We start from the raw sequence: 18,306 nt of genomic DNA, 5'->3' as shown, positions 1-18,306 counted from the left end.
AATTCTCAAAGTAGCATGGTGAAGTCTGAGTGCTGTGGGGCTCCACTAGAAAGGAAAAGCTGTAAAATAAGCCCTGTTATTGTACAGATGCAGTACAGATAGGTTTTCAAGACTGGGGTCTATATCCTGAAGCTGAGCCAAGGAGGAGGGACACAAAAGGATGAATTGTTTGGCCCCTACTTCTGCCCATTGTGGAAACTAAAATATGTTGTTTCTTCATTCTTTGAAATTTTTTTTTCAGGTGTGGATGTTGTAAATATAGTGATTTGGTAATCTGATTTGTGGTTGGCATGCTCAAGTCTCAGGTTTAAAATGGTGCCCACCTTTTCTCCTTTAAGGTTTGCTACTTTAAGTTATGAGGTTTACTTTGTGCCATTTCCTCTTTAATCTTTCATAAACTGTTCTTTGATATTTAGCATACATTTGGAAACTGTGATAATTGTAACTGGCTAATTCTGGTGGCTCATGGAGGCCCAACATCTTACTAAGACATTTTATGCTGTTTTTTTTTAAATTTAGTTTGTCACCCATATATATGTATATATATATATATATACACCCTTGATAAAGACCCTGAAACACATATTTCTGCATGGCAAGCAATGGTTAACAGACCACCTCCCTAATTACTGTTTTGCTATGGCCATCTGTCTTCATACTTAAACCAACTGAAAACTTGTGGTTGAATTGAAGAGGGCTGTCCACAAGTACAGACCAAAAGATCTGACTGATCTTGAAAGATTATGTTAAAGAGGAATGGTCAAAGATCTGTTCACTAATTGCATTGTACCTTTTTGGGAAATAAAATATCACCTGTTAAACAGGTTTCTCAGACAATTGTATTTATAAGAAAAATGTTGCCTATTTTATGTGCATACAATATAGCTCATTACTTATCAAAGGTGCTAAGGGTGCTGATCATTTTGTAGGGCATTTTATGTATATTGCTCTGGCATATGAATGGTTGTAATGTCTAGAGGGAACGCATTGAACAGCCCTTATTCAGCCCTGTTTGCAGGGAAGCAGATGCAGCGATTGGTGTTGCTGACAGTGCACATAAGGGAGCACACTTGGTTGGGAGCAATCAGCAGGGAGTAGAGTTGCTGTAGATGTGAAGCATTTGCATGGAAGGCATGCAGGTGGGAGGAATCAACAAGACTGACCTCTGAGTCCGGTTAACCTCTGCCAGGTGTGTGAACAAGTGTGTGAAAAGAGCGCAGTGTTTTTTTTTTTTTTTGGATGCAGAATGTGCGTGAGAGTGAGTGAGTGTGTGTGTTTGTATGCTGCAGAACTTGTTGAACCCTGACTCTCTGTGGTCTCTCATCTCGTAAAAATTCTTCCTGTGAGGAATTAAATGAGGCAGGGCTCAGTGGAAGGTGTTTACACTAACCCTGTCCATGTTAATCCCCCTTCCAGCTACTGTCTCTGTGCCTGTCTATGTAGTATGCTAGTGTGCATGTGTGTATATATGTGCATCTCTCATTTGATAAATGTATGTGCACATACATTTAGTCTGCTGTAAGGATTATGTACAGTACACAGGCCTACTTGTGTACTTCCTATAATTAGAGCCATGTGCTAACATGAATTATACAACTGATAATCTGTTATGCTGTTTTACAGCGTACATGCTACACATATGCAGTTGCTGGATGGATATGTAGAAGTGTGTCAAAACGGATTTTCAAGGATTTCAAATCAAACAAGCCGAAAACAAATCCTTTAAAAAGGTGAAATGTCAGGAGTGGGAGATACTTCATGCCCACTTTAAACAGATTAATTCCCTGCATCTGGTGTGTCACATCACAGAAACTCAATCAGTCATGATCAGGCTTTTTTCCTATTTATTTTCATACAAGGGCTACAATAGGGATGGTCAACCACACAGGAAAAAACGGTCACTTCTGAATACATGATTTTCCACATCTGCTTTCCTCTTCAGGTTCACATGAACTCCTGTATCTCCACAGACTAACACACCCCAAGTATCACTTGGTATGGACCAGGTCATTGGACCACTTACAGGGCCGTGTGTGTGTGCATGCATGTGTGTGTGTGCCTGTGTGTGTGTGTGTGTGTGTGTGTGTTTTGTATGTGTGGGTCCAGCTCTTTTTAGATGTGTCAGTCTGGCTGACTCAACTACACAACACGGGGAACATTTACAATCACAGTAGGGTAACAAGAAAAAGTCTTCTTCTTTGGGTGCTTTTAAAGGGTACAAAAGCTTGTTCTCTGGAAAACAAATCCAGGGTATTTGTTAATTGTAAAAGAAAATGTGCCCATCAGCCCTGCGAGAGCCATCTACTTGATATGTCTGAGCAATCGATACGAGGTTAACTTGCAAATATCTGACCTTTCTGTCTTTAGTCACTCAGCCAAGCAGGGACACAGCCACGCAAACACTAACAGTGTTCATGAACCATCAGCGCTCTCTGCATATGGGCACACCTCTCCATTAACTAAGTACTCTAATGCCATAAGGGATTACCTTATTTCATGAAAGCTAGAAAACCAGATTCTAGAGATCAATGGGGTCATAATATTTGGGATTAAGAAATTACCCTTCTGACTTCATAATAATAATTACGTGTATCAAACTGTTAGTATCATTTTAATTTACACAGTATTAATTGCTGAACTATTGATTTGGGATAAAGTGATAAATACATATATGAAATTAAATAACAAAATATAGATTTTATAGTAATTAAGTTCTTGTTTGCTGACCTCATCACATTTTAATGTACAGTGCATTTCAGCAGAGAAATTATAAAATGGCTAAAGAGCTATGGCAGCATCCTTCTTGCATGTATCCTCACAGCTCCATGGTACGATCACAGGGAGATCAGTAGCACACTTTCAAAGACTCCCTCCTTTCTATAAATGTTTTATTATGTGGAATATAATAGCTGATGGAAGCTGAAAAACTCTATACCAGACCCAGATATCCAACTCCCTTTTCATGTTGTCACATGTGTAAGTAATTAAGACAGAATAAGGCTAATAAACTATACAGTGATACTTCGTTTGGTATGATTTCTGTGAACGCAGCCACCCTGTTTCTCCCAACGTCCTGTTTTCAACGTTTGCAATCCACGTCATCAGGCCTTCAGCTCAGTATAAGCAGCATTAGTAAAGGAAGGGAACGAACGCTATGTCCTTGACTGTCCTTATTCTGGTACCGCGAGGTCAGGAATAGCTGCAGAGTCCCAAAGGTCACCCCCATCTTCTCTTTGCTCACCTGCCACGGGACACGTCTGTTACAAGTGCAGTTCATTCCGAAAGCTGGGGGCGACAAGTCAGAAATAACCCCTGGAGCATTTTAAGACGCGCAGCGCAGCTTCACCTGTCTCCGTGGGGCAGGGGGCACGCCCACATGGGGACAGAGCTCCACGAGTCATCGGTTACCCCACAGTGTTCCTGCCTCACATAGAGTCACAATGGGGGGTGAGGTCACTCAGCTACACTGCCATGACATTGAGCCCCCCCCCCCCCCTTTTCTCCTCCTCCCCCTAAGCTGTGCTGTCAGTGTGGGGGGTGGAGCGGCTGTGTGGGGGTGGGTATGACGGGGGAATGCTTCCTGGTGTGTGCAGGTTTGGGTCTGGGATGGGACTGCTGTGTTGGAGGGGTGAGAGGCGTGTCCGGGGACGGCACACTGCTGATGGGGTGCTGTGGGTCCCCCTCGTCCTGCAGCGGAGAGTGTGTGTGATCTGTTTGTTGGTGTGGAGGGCTCCCCCCCTCCTCTGTGGGATGAGGCTTCAGTGAGTCGCGCGGGTTGTGTGTGTGAGGCAGCAGTTTAGTCTCTGTGGGTGGCGGCGGGTGCGGGCGTGGGGGCAGGGATTCTGAGGGCGGGGGCACTAGGTGTGGAGGGGTGAACTCCTTGTGGGGGCGCCAGTGGGAAGGGGAACGAGTGGAATTCCTTGGGGGGTCGATGGGGCAGCGCCCCCTCCTGTCCTGCCCCCGGAACCCCCTTAGTTTGGGGCTCCAGTGCTCCCTCCACGGTAGAGCCAGCGAGGAACGGTCCGCCACCAGCCGGCTGTCCTCCGGACCCCAGCTCTGCCCATCCTCTCCTCCAATCAGCAGAAAGGTGCGTCCCACCTGCAGGGCGGGGCAGCCGCAGCCCAGGTCCCGGTCAGGCACCCACAGGGCCTGCTGCCCCCGCCGAACCCGGGACTCCCCGACACGGAACACGGTCTGGACCCACACAGAAAACTGCCACCAGGGACCAGAACGCTCCATTCCCCTCACCTGCACCTTTAATACTGACAGGAGAAGGCAGCACAATGATATCAATCCAGACCTCTCATAATTGCCTTATATAGTATAGGATACACTATACAACCTTTCAGTGTTCGGTACATAATATACACCAAGTACACTATCATCAAGTACAAGTACAGTACACATTCGTACCAAATACTTGGCATTTGAAAGAGAAAGAGAGTATGGAGGGTTGAGAGAAGGTAAATGCAAATATCGTATATTATGCATCCTGGCACAGCTAGGTGGCCCTGCTCTGGATAACTGTGTCCAACAACACTCCTGTTTTGGGACAGTCACTTACCATAGTCCTTCAAACAGTATGTTTCCAGGTTCATTTTCACTTTAACCTGGGATGGCTGGCAATAGGAATTGCACTCCTCAGCTTAGAGACAGGGATGAAAAGAGAGTGTAATATAATAGGATTAAAACTGACAGCTGCACATGCCAAACACTCTAATTACAATGTGGTCTGTCACTGTTGTCACAGTATCCAGTGACTGTCCTCATGCCGCAGACTATAGACAGTTCCCACAGGGGGGCGACATATCCCAGTCAGAGCAGGGGACACCACAAACAGGAAAGCAGTGGGATTTCAAATGTGGGCTAAGACACGGATGCTACACAATGCAAAATTTCCTTAACAAATTTTTTATTATTTTCAATTAAACATGATATGGACCAAGTGGGCAATAAACTTTCAGTCAGAAAGCCTCTCACCTATGCTGTACTGGGGCTGGTAAACTGGTGTTGTAGGGACTACCTCCTGGATTCCTATGTGGAATACAAACACACACACATGCACACACATGCACACATACACAGTAAGAAAGAGGAAAGAAGTACACAGTAAAAAAAAAAAAAGAGAGAATTCTTATTCTTATTATTTCATAAGTATGGATAAAAACCACTTCTTACTTGGCCAATTACTATCTAGTTAGCGCCACACTGGGGACTTGACAGGTGATTTTAGTCACAGATCCCGTCCTGCTCCCAGCGGAAGCTCGCCGCTGCCCACAGAGCCGCAGCTTTGGCCCCCGGTGTCGGGGTATGCGTGTGTCGAATGAGAGAGAATGCGAATATGCGCGCTATGTGTGCACGAGGCATTCCTGTGTACAAGCCGAGTGTGTCTGTCTGGGCCAGTTTGTGCATGTGTGTGGTCCCCCGGGGACGGGTCGCCCACCCAACAGTACACCGGTCGGTGCGGCGTGGCGGGTGACGTCTGTCTAACGTTACCCTTAGCGGATCCACCAGCGAGCGCGCCGCTGCCGGGACATCTGTCTAACGTTACCCGGCCTCTGCGATCCACCGCCACAAACACTGACCCTGGCCATGAAAGGGCTGGAGTCGGAGGCCACCCATATATTACCCAGGCATTTTCAGAGCCCCGCGCCTCTTCTCCAGCTCTGACACAACTGGGACAGTGACACCCAATCCGCCCGCACAGCTGACTTTGAGGGAGCGCAGCTCCAAGGGGGGGGGGGGGGGGGCATATGGAGTCAGGATCCCCTCTGTACACCACTCACTATCTTACTGTACCCGCATGGGGGGGTGCACTGGAGTGCTATAGGACAGCAGTTGTACACAAAAAATAAACTTAAGGTAGGGTATTAATTATTCTGATAAGCTGATGTTAAGAAGACACTGCCAGTCAATAGGAAAACAGATAGAAAATTTGGTGTTATGCACAGGGCGAGAAGATTTCGATTCTAGTTTTGTTCAAAGATCCAGCCCGCCTTTATGAAGTCTATTAATAGGCAGAGAGACGGGTATAAAAACAAACAAGGTTTTCTTTCAGTGAGTCTTTTCGTTTGAAGAATTATGTGTCTGCCGTACTGACTGATGGGTTGATTACACCAACAGGTGCATGACTGCATCGTGTCACCTGATTGGAGCTTAAAAGTCTTGCCGCCCGCCTCGTTCTCAGCTCCCTTTGATTAAAGCGAGTGACACACATGGATTAACGCTTACAGCTGGGGAGGCAGGTCGGGACAGCAGAAATAAACGCTGAAATCCGCCAGACCTGATTATAGATCTGCGACGCCCACTGCTGGTCCCGGAGGGCTGCAGTGCAGCAGGTTTACCACTAAGACTCTCAGGACTGGCATAAGTCTCCCAGTCACCGCATGGATTAAAACAGCGCCAAAAGCCCTCTAGGAATTTATACATTTGGAGGAATTAATTACACTTTTTAAAAAAATAATGTATTTGGCATATTGATAACAGTGGAAATGAATCGTAGTGACCTACAAATGTATAACACTGAAATAAAGTGATTATTGATTGAACTGGGAGACTGAATTTGTAATCAGGAGAGGGAGGTCCAGTTTACAGAGAGAAAACAGCACAGTGCATTAGTCTCAGACTTACGGAGGCAGGGTCTGATTGGGGAGCGCCCCTGCTGGTACCCAGGGGCACAGCGGTTGCACCTCACCCCCGTCACCCCGTCCCGACACAGACACTGCCCCGACGTCTGGTTACACCATCGCCCCACAGCCCCCATCGGATGGCACTGACAGGCTGAGAGAGGAGGGGAGGGGAGGAAAGGTTGAAGAAGTGAAGAAAGAAGGTGTGTAGAGAAAAAAAGGGGGGTATGGAAGAAAGAGGCAGAGAGGAAGAAGTTAGCACTTCTTTTTATACCCACACAAGAGCTTAATAAACTTCGACACTAACCTAAGTGAAATCAGTACAAATGTTTACCTCTCCGGGTCATGGCAGTCTTACCCACAGGGAGGATACAGACCAGAAATAAACATTGCTCAATACCTCAGAACATACCCTAACAAGTCTGGGGGAGAACAAATGTTTGCTTTGGTTTACAGTTTTAAGGGGGGCCCACAGTGACTGCATATGCACAGGGCCCAGAATTTCACACTACACCCCTGTCTGTCTCTACATATTTATAACAGCACCACTTATGTGCAGAGCTCAAAGGGTTGACAGAAACATTTTTTTTTTAATGGTAAAAATACGAAGACATCAAATAAGCAAACACACGCACGCACGCACACACACGTATGCGCACACACACACACTGACGTCGGCAGGCCTGGCGGTGAGTCATCGGCTTGCCGTGATCCCGGGTGTAGCCGTTCTGGCAGTACTGACAGTGGCGCCCGGCGGTGTGGTGTCTGCACTTCAGGCACACGCCCCCACTGCGTCGTCCCGACTGCTGAAACACCTCCATACTGAACCTGCACTTCGAAGAGTGACCGTTACACTCACACGCTGCGAGGGGAGCAAGAGTGAGAAACAGGGTAGAGAGGGAAGGAGAGAGATAGAAAAGTAGCATAAAATGTGTTTTTAAATATTTTTGGGATTAACTAGCCATTTGGTGCATGTAAGCCATCTGCATAAACTCTATATGTACATCTATAACCATCAGGATCAGGGTGCAACAATCAGTTACAACCCAATGGAATATAACATTTGCATATTAGCGTACTGTGAACTTTCTGATATATCACTTAAGTGGGAAAATGGTGGGAGAGATTTGGTTAGTTTACAATGGTTAAATGCTATCCATTTGCTGCCCTGTGACATGAGATTTCATGTCATTAAACTACAGTCACCAACACGCAAATGCACCATTACAAAGCACATATGTAGACATGCAATGGACTCAAACAAAAAACAGCGTGTGGTCAGACTCACGGATGCAGGGGTGAGGCTGGTTGGGTGTGGCACGCTGCCAGGGCCGATCGCAGTAGAACGGCTGGCACACGTCACAGTCGGGGCCGGCAGTGTGGTGCTCACATTGGCACACGGCTCGCCCCTGAGCATCGCGCCGACACCGGGAGGCGTGCCCGTTGCACTTACACCGCCCGCCCACCTGCAGGTCTGAGAGCGAGAGGGGAGGGCCTGAGAACGGAGCGGAGAGGGAGGAGAGGGAGGAAAGGGGGGAGAAGGAGGATGGAGGTCTCGGGGATTGCTGAAGGCCCCTGCTTCTCTGTTTTGACTGTGTCACAACACTCAAACTGTTGGTCCTCCTTTTCCTCAGTTCCCGCATTCTGGAGCTCCCATCTCCCTCAACAGTCCAGTCACAGACTCCGCCCTCACACATCCTCCGCTGGTGACCTCTCTTCCAGCCACGGCGCTTGCCTTCACCCCTCCCTTTTCTAGAGGAGGCCACGCCCCTCTGCTGGGACTCCTCCTCCTTTCTGGTCACATTATGCCCATCTTCTGCATGTCCTGTCCTTTGTTTGTTACTCCTCTTCCAGGTTCTATGCATCCCTTCCCCTCTCCTGTTTCCGCTAACTCCTGTCTTTTTTACGTGTGCTTCCTTTTCACTAAACGATTGCCCCCCTAGCCTTAACTCCCCTCCTTTCCTGCCAATGCCTGGTTCAACCAAGCCTGTCCGTGGTCTCCCCCAAGTCTTTTGGTCTCCTTTCCTGTCTGTCTGGATTCTTCCTACACCCGTAGACCCAGCCCTCCACCTCAAAGCATTGCCCCCACCCCTGCCAAACTCATCCTTCAGCTGTTTGCTTTGGTGGCTGTGAAACACCACTTTGATGTCCGTGGCAGTCACCCAATCCTGAAGCACCGGGCTGTAGTCAAAGTCCGGGGAGGAGGGGCGGCCATCCAGAGTGGAGAAAGCAAGTACCAGCCCCCCTCTGTGCCTCTGCAACGGGCGGGGATCAGAGCAGAATGGCTCAGTTTCCTGGTGGCGAGACGGGGCCGAGGTGCGGGACGGATGCCCAAATTTTCCTGGGCAGTCCGTGGAGTAGAACTGCAGGGGGCTCCAGCTGCGCCCGTGATCCATGGACTTGAGGATGGAGATGGAGAGAGAGTCCGGCAGCTCCCCCTGCTGGCAGAACTGCAGGCTGATGTAGGTGACCTCGAAGCGGCGGCCCAGGGGCACCATCAAGGTCCAATCTCCCCCAGTTCCCACCCCCACCCAGCAGGTCAGGTTGTGGGGATTGTGGAGGTCTGTGAGAGAGCTGACATTTTTCATGAGCCCATCCCAGGAATCGCCGGCATGCACTGGAACACCGTACGCAGCGTTGATGAATTCCGACAGGCAGTGCCTGGGACGCCCATCCAGGTGGTAGCAGGGGTCCTGAGAAGAAGTCCAGCGCAGAGGGGAGTGAGAAAGGGAAGGAGAAAGGAGCAAAGAAGGGATGAGGTACAAGAGGAAGAGTACAGGGAGAGGGGGAAGGGAGCAGGGCAAGGACATCATGTCACCGAGCCTGTATGGAGAAAAAGAAAACTTTTCAGAAGAAGTAAAATCATTCCGTTTTCAGTACGTCAAACTGCAAAGTGATGAAAATTATAAGGAGTTACTTAATGCCCGTTTTTCTTTATCACCCCAATGCCTATAATGGAAACATAGTGGCTTACCCAATAATCTCCAAAATTTTAATATTTCCTCTTTAGAACTGCAATTCAGCAAACAAGCCAAGCCACCCACCACTAAGCTCCACCCACCAAACTTTCTACCACAGCTCTTTTTCCTCTGGCTGTTTAAAAACATATTCATCTTTACATTACAGGCTCTTAAATAGTAGGCATCTGTAGGTAAGTGCGCAAATGCAGAGGACTAACAAAGGATGACAAAAACCATGCGTAACAGCTGGCCCTAACACAAGCTGGGCCACATCCATCAAGTTTATGGTTCCCTCCTCATATTATTACAGAGCTGTATGTTGTACACTGGAAAGAGTCAAAGAAAGAGAGTGTGTGTGAGAGACAGAGAAAACTTGGGGGAGGGGAAGGAATGAAAGGCTGAAGTCAGAGGCAGAAGGAGGGAGAGATTTATGGAGACAAAAGGCAAAATGTAGAACCTGACCCCTCATTCAGTCGATACTACTAAAAAGCTAAATGTGTTTCCTTTTCTTATTTTTCTATTTTTTATGGCTGGTATATGTTTATTACACAGGAGATGTGTGCCTTTTAAGGTGATACTCTATGAAAGACTATATGTTCACTTACCTCGAACATAGGCGGTATTTTTTGCGGAGCTTGATTTTTCAGGAAAGATTTTGAGTATTTCCTCTTCGGTTTCACTGTCAAAGTCATCACTGCAGATGACCAGTCATCTATGAAGCTGGAGCCTGGAAAGGTTCTCCAAGTATATCCTTCCTTTTAACATTCCATCCTAGGTGGTCCACTTCTCTTCCTAGAATAATCCTTATAAATTGATCCATCTGTTGATAATCCACAAGACTTTTTTTGTGATTACATAACACAGATCTGATGGTTCTTCCTTTTTGCTAGGGTTCCATAACTTTTCCGTGTATCCATCCACGGCGGTCCAACTGTCTATTACCTGTAGCAATGTATGGAATGCCCCATTAAAATTAGGCTTGTGCTTTATTATTCATTTTTTTATTTTTCAGTGGAGTATCTCTTTAAGAACTGAATTAATTTTGACAAATAATAAAATGATTTAAAATCCCACAACTTGGGGGTATTGAGAGAAGACCTCTATAAAGCAGACAGAAATCATATTATGTTCTGCAAAACAAACAAGTTAGTTTTGCAAAACTCTTAAACCCCCCACCAGCATACTCTCTCCATGGACCTCTGTCACTTGCTGTCTCTCCCTCCCTTCCTCTCTCACGCTGTATACTTCCCTCTCTCTCTTTCTTCTTTCCTTCTATCTGTCACCTGCCCCCTTCTTTCTGGGAATGTTCCTAACTGCCGAAGATTGATGATGTCCTAACGAGCGTTTGACACTGACAGCACAGTCAGCAGGGATGTATAAACCAACCCTGTTGGAGAGGAGGGTGTTGGAAGGGTTGCAGGGGTAGTCACTGTGCTCAATTAGACCAGCGCCTGAAACATGAGGCTCTGCTCGGGGCCTGTGGGGCTGGGGGCTGGGGGTTGGGGGTTGGGGGCTATCTCCATAACCCCCCCCCCCCACCATGGAGGCCACATAGCCCGGCCAGACAAATTTGTTTTGGTGTCACTAGTGGAAACACCACGAAACACGGCTGAAGTGATGATGGGCGCGACGGTGGGGCCTATCCCGACAGCCCGCATTCCTGCAGTCTGGTGCATCATTCCAAACACGTCGTGACATGCCCCAGGGGAACCCGATCACCCCGCTTAAAAACCGATGCTCATTAATTGATCGACTGATTAATTGAATATAGGATTTCAAAGGGGGTCGGTTTACAGGTCCCCTTTCAGACGAATGCAGGGGGTTGTGATATTCAGGGCTGACAGCCCCCAGGAGGGATTAGAAATTCTCTGCCCATGATTTGCACTTGTCTCAGCTCCCACTACTCCAATTGCATATTACAGGACTAATTAAACATAGCCTATTACTGCCTCCTGATGGATTGGTGCTTTTCATAGAGATTAGTGTCATAACCTTCCCCAGGGCAAAATACAAGCTCATTTGTCACTGAGTTTGTCATTTCCGGATCTTCAATGCACTTGGTGGATATGGTTTCAAGGTTTTATCCAAATCCTTGATCCGGTTTCTATAAATGAGCACTGTATGTACGTGTGTGTGTGTGTGTGTGTGTGCATGTATGTGAATGTGTGCAGGAGGGGGAAGGATTGTATCCTACTAAATTACATTTGATTTGTTTTTGCGGAGGAAACACTATGGCAATACATTTACAACATTACAACAAAAGTACTGTAAAAATTTCAACAACTAAACCACCAAAAATTAAAATTAAAATACATAAATATGTGCTTGATGTGGTGTTTAGAGGAAGCACATTTGATTCCCAAAGAATAGTGTCACAGAGTCAAAGCTTTAATGGTTCATTCTCGTGTATGTATGTGCACATTCTACACCGAGCTCATGTTGTTTTTTTCTGCTGTTAGCTCCATCAGAGCCAGACAGCTACAGTACTTTGTCCACCGAGACCACAGTTCCATCATTGCGGCCCCGGCGGTAATTGCTTCTTGGTGTATGAACCAGCCTCCAGCTTGAATTTCTCCAGGAAACAAAAAGCTTTATAAATGGATGCTATTTTTTTAACTGACGACATTGACTGACAGCGGGAATGGCCAAAAAATATGATGGTGAAAATTTGGAGAAAATTAGAGATTAAAAGAGTTTCCAGAAAATGACAGCTCTATATAACAGCATCTGCTAAACAAATACATCAGGTAATGTATCACAGATGTTTACCATGTAATTCCAACATTATCTAGAAAGGTCTCTGCTTATTCAAATCGTTTTTTAACGATTCTTAAGAGCCATTTAAAAATGTGTTAAAATATAAAAGTCAGGATATAGACTTCTGGGCCACACCTTAAAATCCACAGGGAGTGACAAAAAGAAAAGAGAAGAGACATTAGCCTAAAAAGTGTAAGACTGACACCTCTCATATTTTTAAATATGAATTGTGCATTTTCAGTTTTTTTGGGGTGGGATGGGGGGTGGAAGGGGTTGGTTGGGGGTGGGGGTCATGAGCTGGTAAATTACTCAGAAGCTCCAGATGGACACCCTGCATTGAGAAGAAGGGGATGCTGCATTAGCAGGGGGTTCGGTACCTGCCAGCTTTCTCCGTTCCACCCAGTGGTCTAAATCCCAGTGTTTGGCCAATCTAAAAGAGCAGATGAGCTGGATTTGGCTTGTCTCACACATTTTAACATTCCTCGTCATGGCAACACACAGCTTTGCTTCTGCAACAGGCCGAGCATGGTCCTAACGTGATGGATGGCCGCACAGAGCCCAGGACCTCAAGCAAATGAACAACATGCTTACCCACAATGTATTTGGAGATAAAAATGAGAAATAAAGACTACGGAGGAATATGCAGATATGTACATATGATATATTGTGTAGATATTATATACTGTGAACTCTTCCAAAAAAAATTTTTAATTTACTATAATATTGTTAATCTTACTGACTGCCCTAATTAGTAAAAGTGAATTGTGCAGCTGGTATACACTTCGGTCTATCATTGCAAAGTCACAGATTTGTCGACACATACGTGCACTACACACTTTTTTCAAAACGGCAAATAACCTCAATAAATAAATTGGAAGACAAAGTATTGAATTTTATAAAACAGAAAATAAAGAACAGAAACGTTTGTAGGTGCAACTTCAGGTTATCGATAAGATAGAAAAAATTGCTTGCTGCTGGTTTATCTATCCTGCTTTGCGCTCAAAATAGGCCCATGCAGCATACAAATTAGTAGTGTAGGCTATTGTTTCATATTAACTTTCTAAATGCGCTAATTACACTCAAAGTCATAACGTACACACGGCGAAACTTCCCACCAGACACGTGTCTGTTAGTGTTAACAACTGACAGTAACACATTTGTAAACTTCCAATTGTTCTTAGTCTGTCCCTAAACATAACACAGTGGAAACCAACAGATAATATAATATAGTTCTATACCAACCGATCGCAAACAACATTCCGACGTCAACAATAAGTGTAACACACGTTGAAGATTCCTGGAGCCCTGCTTTAGGTGTAATAATCTAATTTTAGTGGGCCGTCAGGGAGGTACACTGACAGGCCTTAGAAAATGGATTATCACTGGTCGTATCTTTAGCAAAGGCCCCTGTCTTTTTAGGTTCACACCTCTCCAACAGCCGCGCCACTCCATGGGAATCTCGTGGTCGGGACGAAATAAATAGTTGCGGAGTTCGGGGTAGTGACGAACAACAAATACCTTTACGAATCAATACAAGTGATGGACTTTTATTTTGTCAATGCTAAAGCACATGCCTGTAACCTAAGTGAACCTTCACTCTCCCGCGCTACAATCGCCCGTGCACATTGACAGTATGGTTCCGTGTGTGTATTTGATTGTTTTTTTTAATTTTTATTTTTATTCACAGTTGATACTGAAAGACAGATGTTTAAATTAATCGTCAATGATTTCATGTTAAACTAATGGATAAACGGTAAGAAAATCCATAATCTAGCGTACTAGGCCTATACACTCAAAGATGGGTGAATCAAACATATTCCCTGTAAATTCATTCGCTGTTCTATAAACCTGGCTGGTTATTAACAAAATAGCTAAATGCCCGTCATTTTATCAATAACACAACCATATTGTCCAAATGCTCTTCAAAGAGAATGCTTAAATAAATAAATAAATAAATAAATAAATAATAATTCGTCTATATAAATTCATGACAGAAACATGGCGCCAAAGCAACATATTTTCTATAAAATCTTTACAATCTCTTCATCAAACTAAGGACATAAAATAACGTTATATCAGTAAAGTCTGTCTGTGTGTGAGCGCGTGTGTGTGCCAGCCTGCAAATACACACACACACACACACACACACACGCACAAATATATCCATAAAAACTGGTTAAATAGGCTATAGCCTATATTTTAACGGATTATACAGCAGACATACACAGAAGAAAATCAACCATCAATAGGAAGTGCGGTTGTGGTGTATTGCGAGAACGAGATTATTTGTAATGAACAACGAATTACACATTAGGCTACATACACCACCCGGGAGAAGTAAATAAGGGCTCTACCACACCACATCGTTCCCACAAATCTATATATACTAGGCTATATATGGACATATGCTTTCTTTAATAGAAAACGATTACGAAATTCTACAACAATGTATTACTTTGAAAATGCAATGCAAATATAAGATGAATGAAGTTACACCATGTGTTACAAAATAAAGTTTCAAATAGTCGGCTGTGCCACGCGGGCAGGTCGGAACAATGAAGTTTTAAGTTGTTTCTTGTCGTTCGTTACAGCTGGAGAAAGATTAAAAGGTAAACCCCCTACTGAATATTGGACTGGACATAAAAATGTATTGTAAACTGCCTATATTCTTCCTCGTTACGTCATAAATGAACACGCAATTACATTTAATTATCACGTGAAAATATTAGAGCATGCAGCAACACTGATCTGTATTGTTTGATAAATTAGACTAGTTTTTTAAAATCTCCAACAATAGCCAATGAAATTAGCGGCCAATGTTAATTTAATACTGTGCACAACAAACCAGCAATAGGTCGATAATAAACTTAAAAGATACGAACAGTAGCCTACACCACGCTGATTTGAAACGTAATGTCAGCGAACTGATTTAGGCTATTACTAAATGTCATCGATTCATTTACCATATTCCGTTTCAATTAATTGAAATTAATAAATAAAACCTACCTAAGGTTTACAACATGAATGGTTTAAAAATATCGTTGATTGGTCTGAAGTTAAACACACTCCTGTACAAATTTAATTGAATTACTTGACACGGCAATTACAATGCCCGTGGGGTTTGTGAGGAAGTAGAGCTTGTACTTGCAATTAACCTTTGGCTTTGCTAAATCGGCAAATTAACAGATAATTTATAGTTACCGCAACACTTATTTACGTCACATATATTAATGTGTTGCCAAGAGTAAACTATATGGTACGTCATTATATTCATTTCATATGATGCATAGGCCATTCCTTTAGTTAAACGAACAATTTTGAAACATATCGGCAATAACTGCCAGAAACCGGTTAATGTCAAGAATTTGGCGCATTCAGTACGTTCTCTATAAATAACATTAATTAAAAACAGGGTTGGTGAAACTTAATAAACAACTTCCAATTAAAATCATGATTAGTCGGAAGATATAATACAAGTTAATGTGCTATTCTGCAGGTAAAAAAACAAACTCTGGAAACATGTTCAGTTTACTTAGCCATTTCCTTCTGGGATATTGGAAAAGAATTAATTCCATGACCAAGACAACAAAACATATATAAGAACATAAAGGCCTATAAGAACCCACACACTTGACATGACCCAACAAGTCGCTCACAAATAACCCATTGATTTCCAAAAAATATGTTTTGCGTGCGTAACAGAACATTCCACTCATTAACACCGACATTAAATGAACTAGGCCTATTAAAAATAAATTTGTGTAATAGTCTGAGTATTAGCCTATAAAGGGAAATGAACATCCTAGTGTATATTTTAATCACAATCTTCAACCGTAGCCATGTAAATTCATAAAGCTTTCTTATAAATCAGATAATGAGAATGATATGCATATAAAATACATTTATAGACATTTCCAAAAACTGGAAATGCATTGTAAGCTATAAATGGTACAAATGAGGGGCAAATAGCTTAATTTCGTTATAGTCTGTTTAAAAAAAAATAAATATAACCATTTAATAAACAAATAAAATAATAGAATAGTTATCATGCTCTTATTTTCATTAGTGGACTAAATGGGAAGTGTCAAAACAGTTTAATTGTAGCATAACTTTTCAACACCGGATTGATATATTCCGTAGGCCCATTCGAGAAGTTGCATTCCGTTCGTGCAGAGGTTTGAACGAAATAAAAAGACCGTATAACTACACTTGCTGATCACAAATGACAAACAAAACACCTTGATAGACCAACCCGCTTTGTACGCAGCATAGCAAAAGTTAAAAATTTCATTTTCGCAGGAATAAAGGTTTCAGTAAAATGATCATAAACAACCTGTCCTTCTCTCAGAAAATAACAGTTTGGACAGTTGGCCTTTGATTGTATATTGAACTTGATTTTTGGCATTTTACCGTATAATAGGTTAACGTACAGACTATTTACCCTACACTGTTCTGTTAATGGGGACACTCAATTATGAAAAAAGTTCCTCCATAAAGTTCTACGAGCTGTGCTTGGGAATCACACAAGCTGAAACAAAGCAAAAGGCACTACAGGCTACATAAATAACATTTTAAACAGTACATAATAGATTTTCGTGTGGTCATAGTTAATTTTTACTAAAATATCAGAAATGTAGACATGAATATTTCGCGCAAATTAAAACTTGAATACACTATAAAACTAGATGTGAGTTTGAGCTGTTTAAGTTTAAAGTCCCAAAATCTATTTTGGACCCACGGCGTATTTGTCTACCTACCATCATCAGTATTTAACATCGGAGTAAATACACAAAACTTGCAGCGCGAACTTGGGCACCATGACCGGGTCTAACTAATCAACTTGTCAATGCCTGGTCCTTAGATTCTAAATTTAAAACGCTATCTCTCCATTTTTTCCTGGCGTACCATGAACACAGAAATTGGCACGAGAAGCTAGACTGAAAGAAAAACAAAAAGATAATTTAGATTTGCACTAACCATGTGCGTCTCAATGCGTGATCACCATTTGTCCACTTCACGTGCGTTCTTGATCAATTGGTGAGTAACAAGTGGGCGGTCATCAAGTCGCACTGTACGCACTGGAGAACTGATCCTTCTCGGCTCTGCCGCCGCGGCAGGGGGCGTCCAGTTCTGACGTCAAGAAGCACACGCTACCGCGGCTCACATCTGCACCGAGGACGGAGTGGAAATCCCGCTGTTTGAATTTCGCTGTGTACTGGCGGGCAATTTGAAGCCCCATAAGTACAGTACTTTGAAATGTAGCGAGTTCCCCAGGGGATGAACTCCGTAGTTGATCATGTGTCGCGGAAAACCCACAGCAGAAATAAATACCCTACTTCTTACTGCAGCAAATAGCTTCGAGGATAATTCTCAAGAGCGCTAGAGACAAAATGGATGAACTACAGCTGATCCAGATGGAAATCGTGAAACAGGAGGGAAAATGAGTTCAAGTTAAAGGAAACATAACAAGTGATTTGAGGAAAGAGAATGCGAAAACGTTCCCAGAGAAGCCCATAAAGCTGATTGATGACTTCCCTTGAGTGTTCCCCAGGTGTGTGCGTAAACGCTCAGTCCAGCTCCAAGGATAAGCGCAGAACAATTGAACCGGTTAAGAAAAGAATCTTGGAAGACAGACAAGTGTAACAAAATGAATTGGGAAAGATATGACACGCGTGCATCACACTTGACGTTTGGCCAAACATTCTAGTATGTGAAACATTGTTATATACGGCTTTGGGTGGGTTGAGGGCAGTTTCATTGCAACTTAACGGTCTAATGTTGTCAGGGGCTTACAATAACGTCAGAGTTATGTTTTGCTTATAATCTACTACAAACTTACACATCCGTTAATAATTATCCATGAACAGAACTTGTATTACTTAGAATTTTCTAGATATTTTATACTATTAAACATTAGGCGTGGATTAAGGTTAAAATAAGCATGTGAAAGATCTATTAAAAAA

The 18,306-nt window shown here is 43.6% G+C and overlaps 1 protein-coding gene across 3 annotated transcripts; it reads right to left on the bottom strand.

The window, feature by feature from the left end:
- Positions 1-1,827: 1,827 nt before the first annotated feature.
- Positions 1,828-17,436, bottom strand: ntn5 (netrin 5). Of its 3 annotated transcripts, none has more exons than XM_035408633.1 (8): positions 17,321-17,436; positions 10,192-10,528; positions 7,915-9,449; positions 7,300-7,488; positions 6,631-6,780; positions 4,981-5,034; positions 4,565-4,645; positions 1,828-4,262 (listed from the first exon to the last, which is right to left on the bottom strand). In XM_035408633.1, the coding sequence occupies exons 3-8, from the start codon at positions 9,437-9,439 to the stop codon at positions 3,526-3,528; spliced, it is 2,736 nt and encodes a 911-aa protein (XP_035264524.1). In that variant the 5' UTR covers positions 9,440-9,449; positions 10,192-10,528; positions 17,321-17,436; the 3' UTR covers positions 1,828-3,525. The 3 variants fall into 3 exon arrangements, with proteins under 3 accessions (XP_035264524.1, XP_035264526.1, XP_035264525.1); XM_035408635.1 differs by having other exon boundaries at positions 10,192-10,406; XM_035408634.1 differs by lacking the exon at positions 17,321-17,436 and adding an exon at positions 10,763-10,806.
- Positions 17,437-18,306: the final 870 nt, after the last annotated feature.

This window comes from Anguilla anguilla, chromosome 3, assembly GCF_013347855.1.
Source record: "Anguilla anguilla isolate fAngAng1 chromosome 3, fAngAng1.pri, whole genome shotgun sequence".
Classification (NCBI taxonomy): Eukaryota; Metazoa; Chordata; class Actinopteri; order Anguilliformes; family Anguillidae; genus Anguilla; species Anguilla anguilla.
The sequence above is the reverse complement of the archived record's forward strand: the minus strand, read 5'-3'. Positions and strand labels throughout refer to the sequence as shown.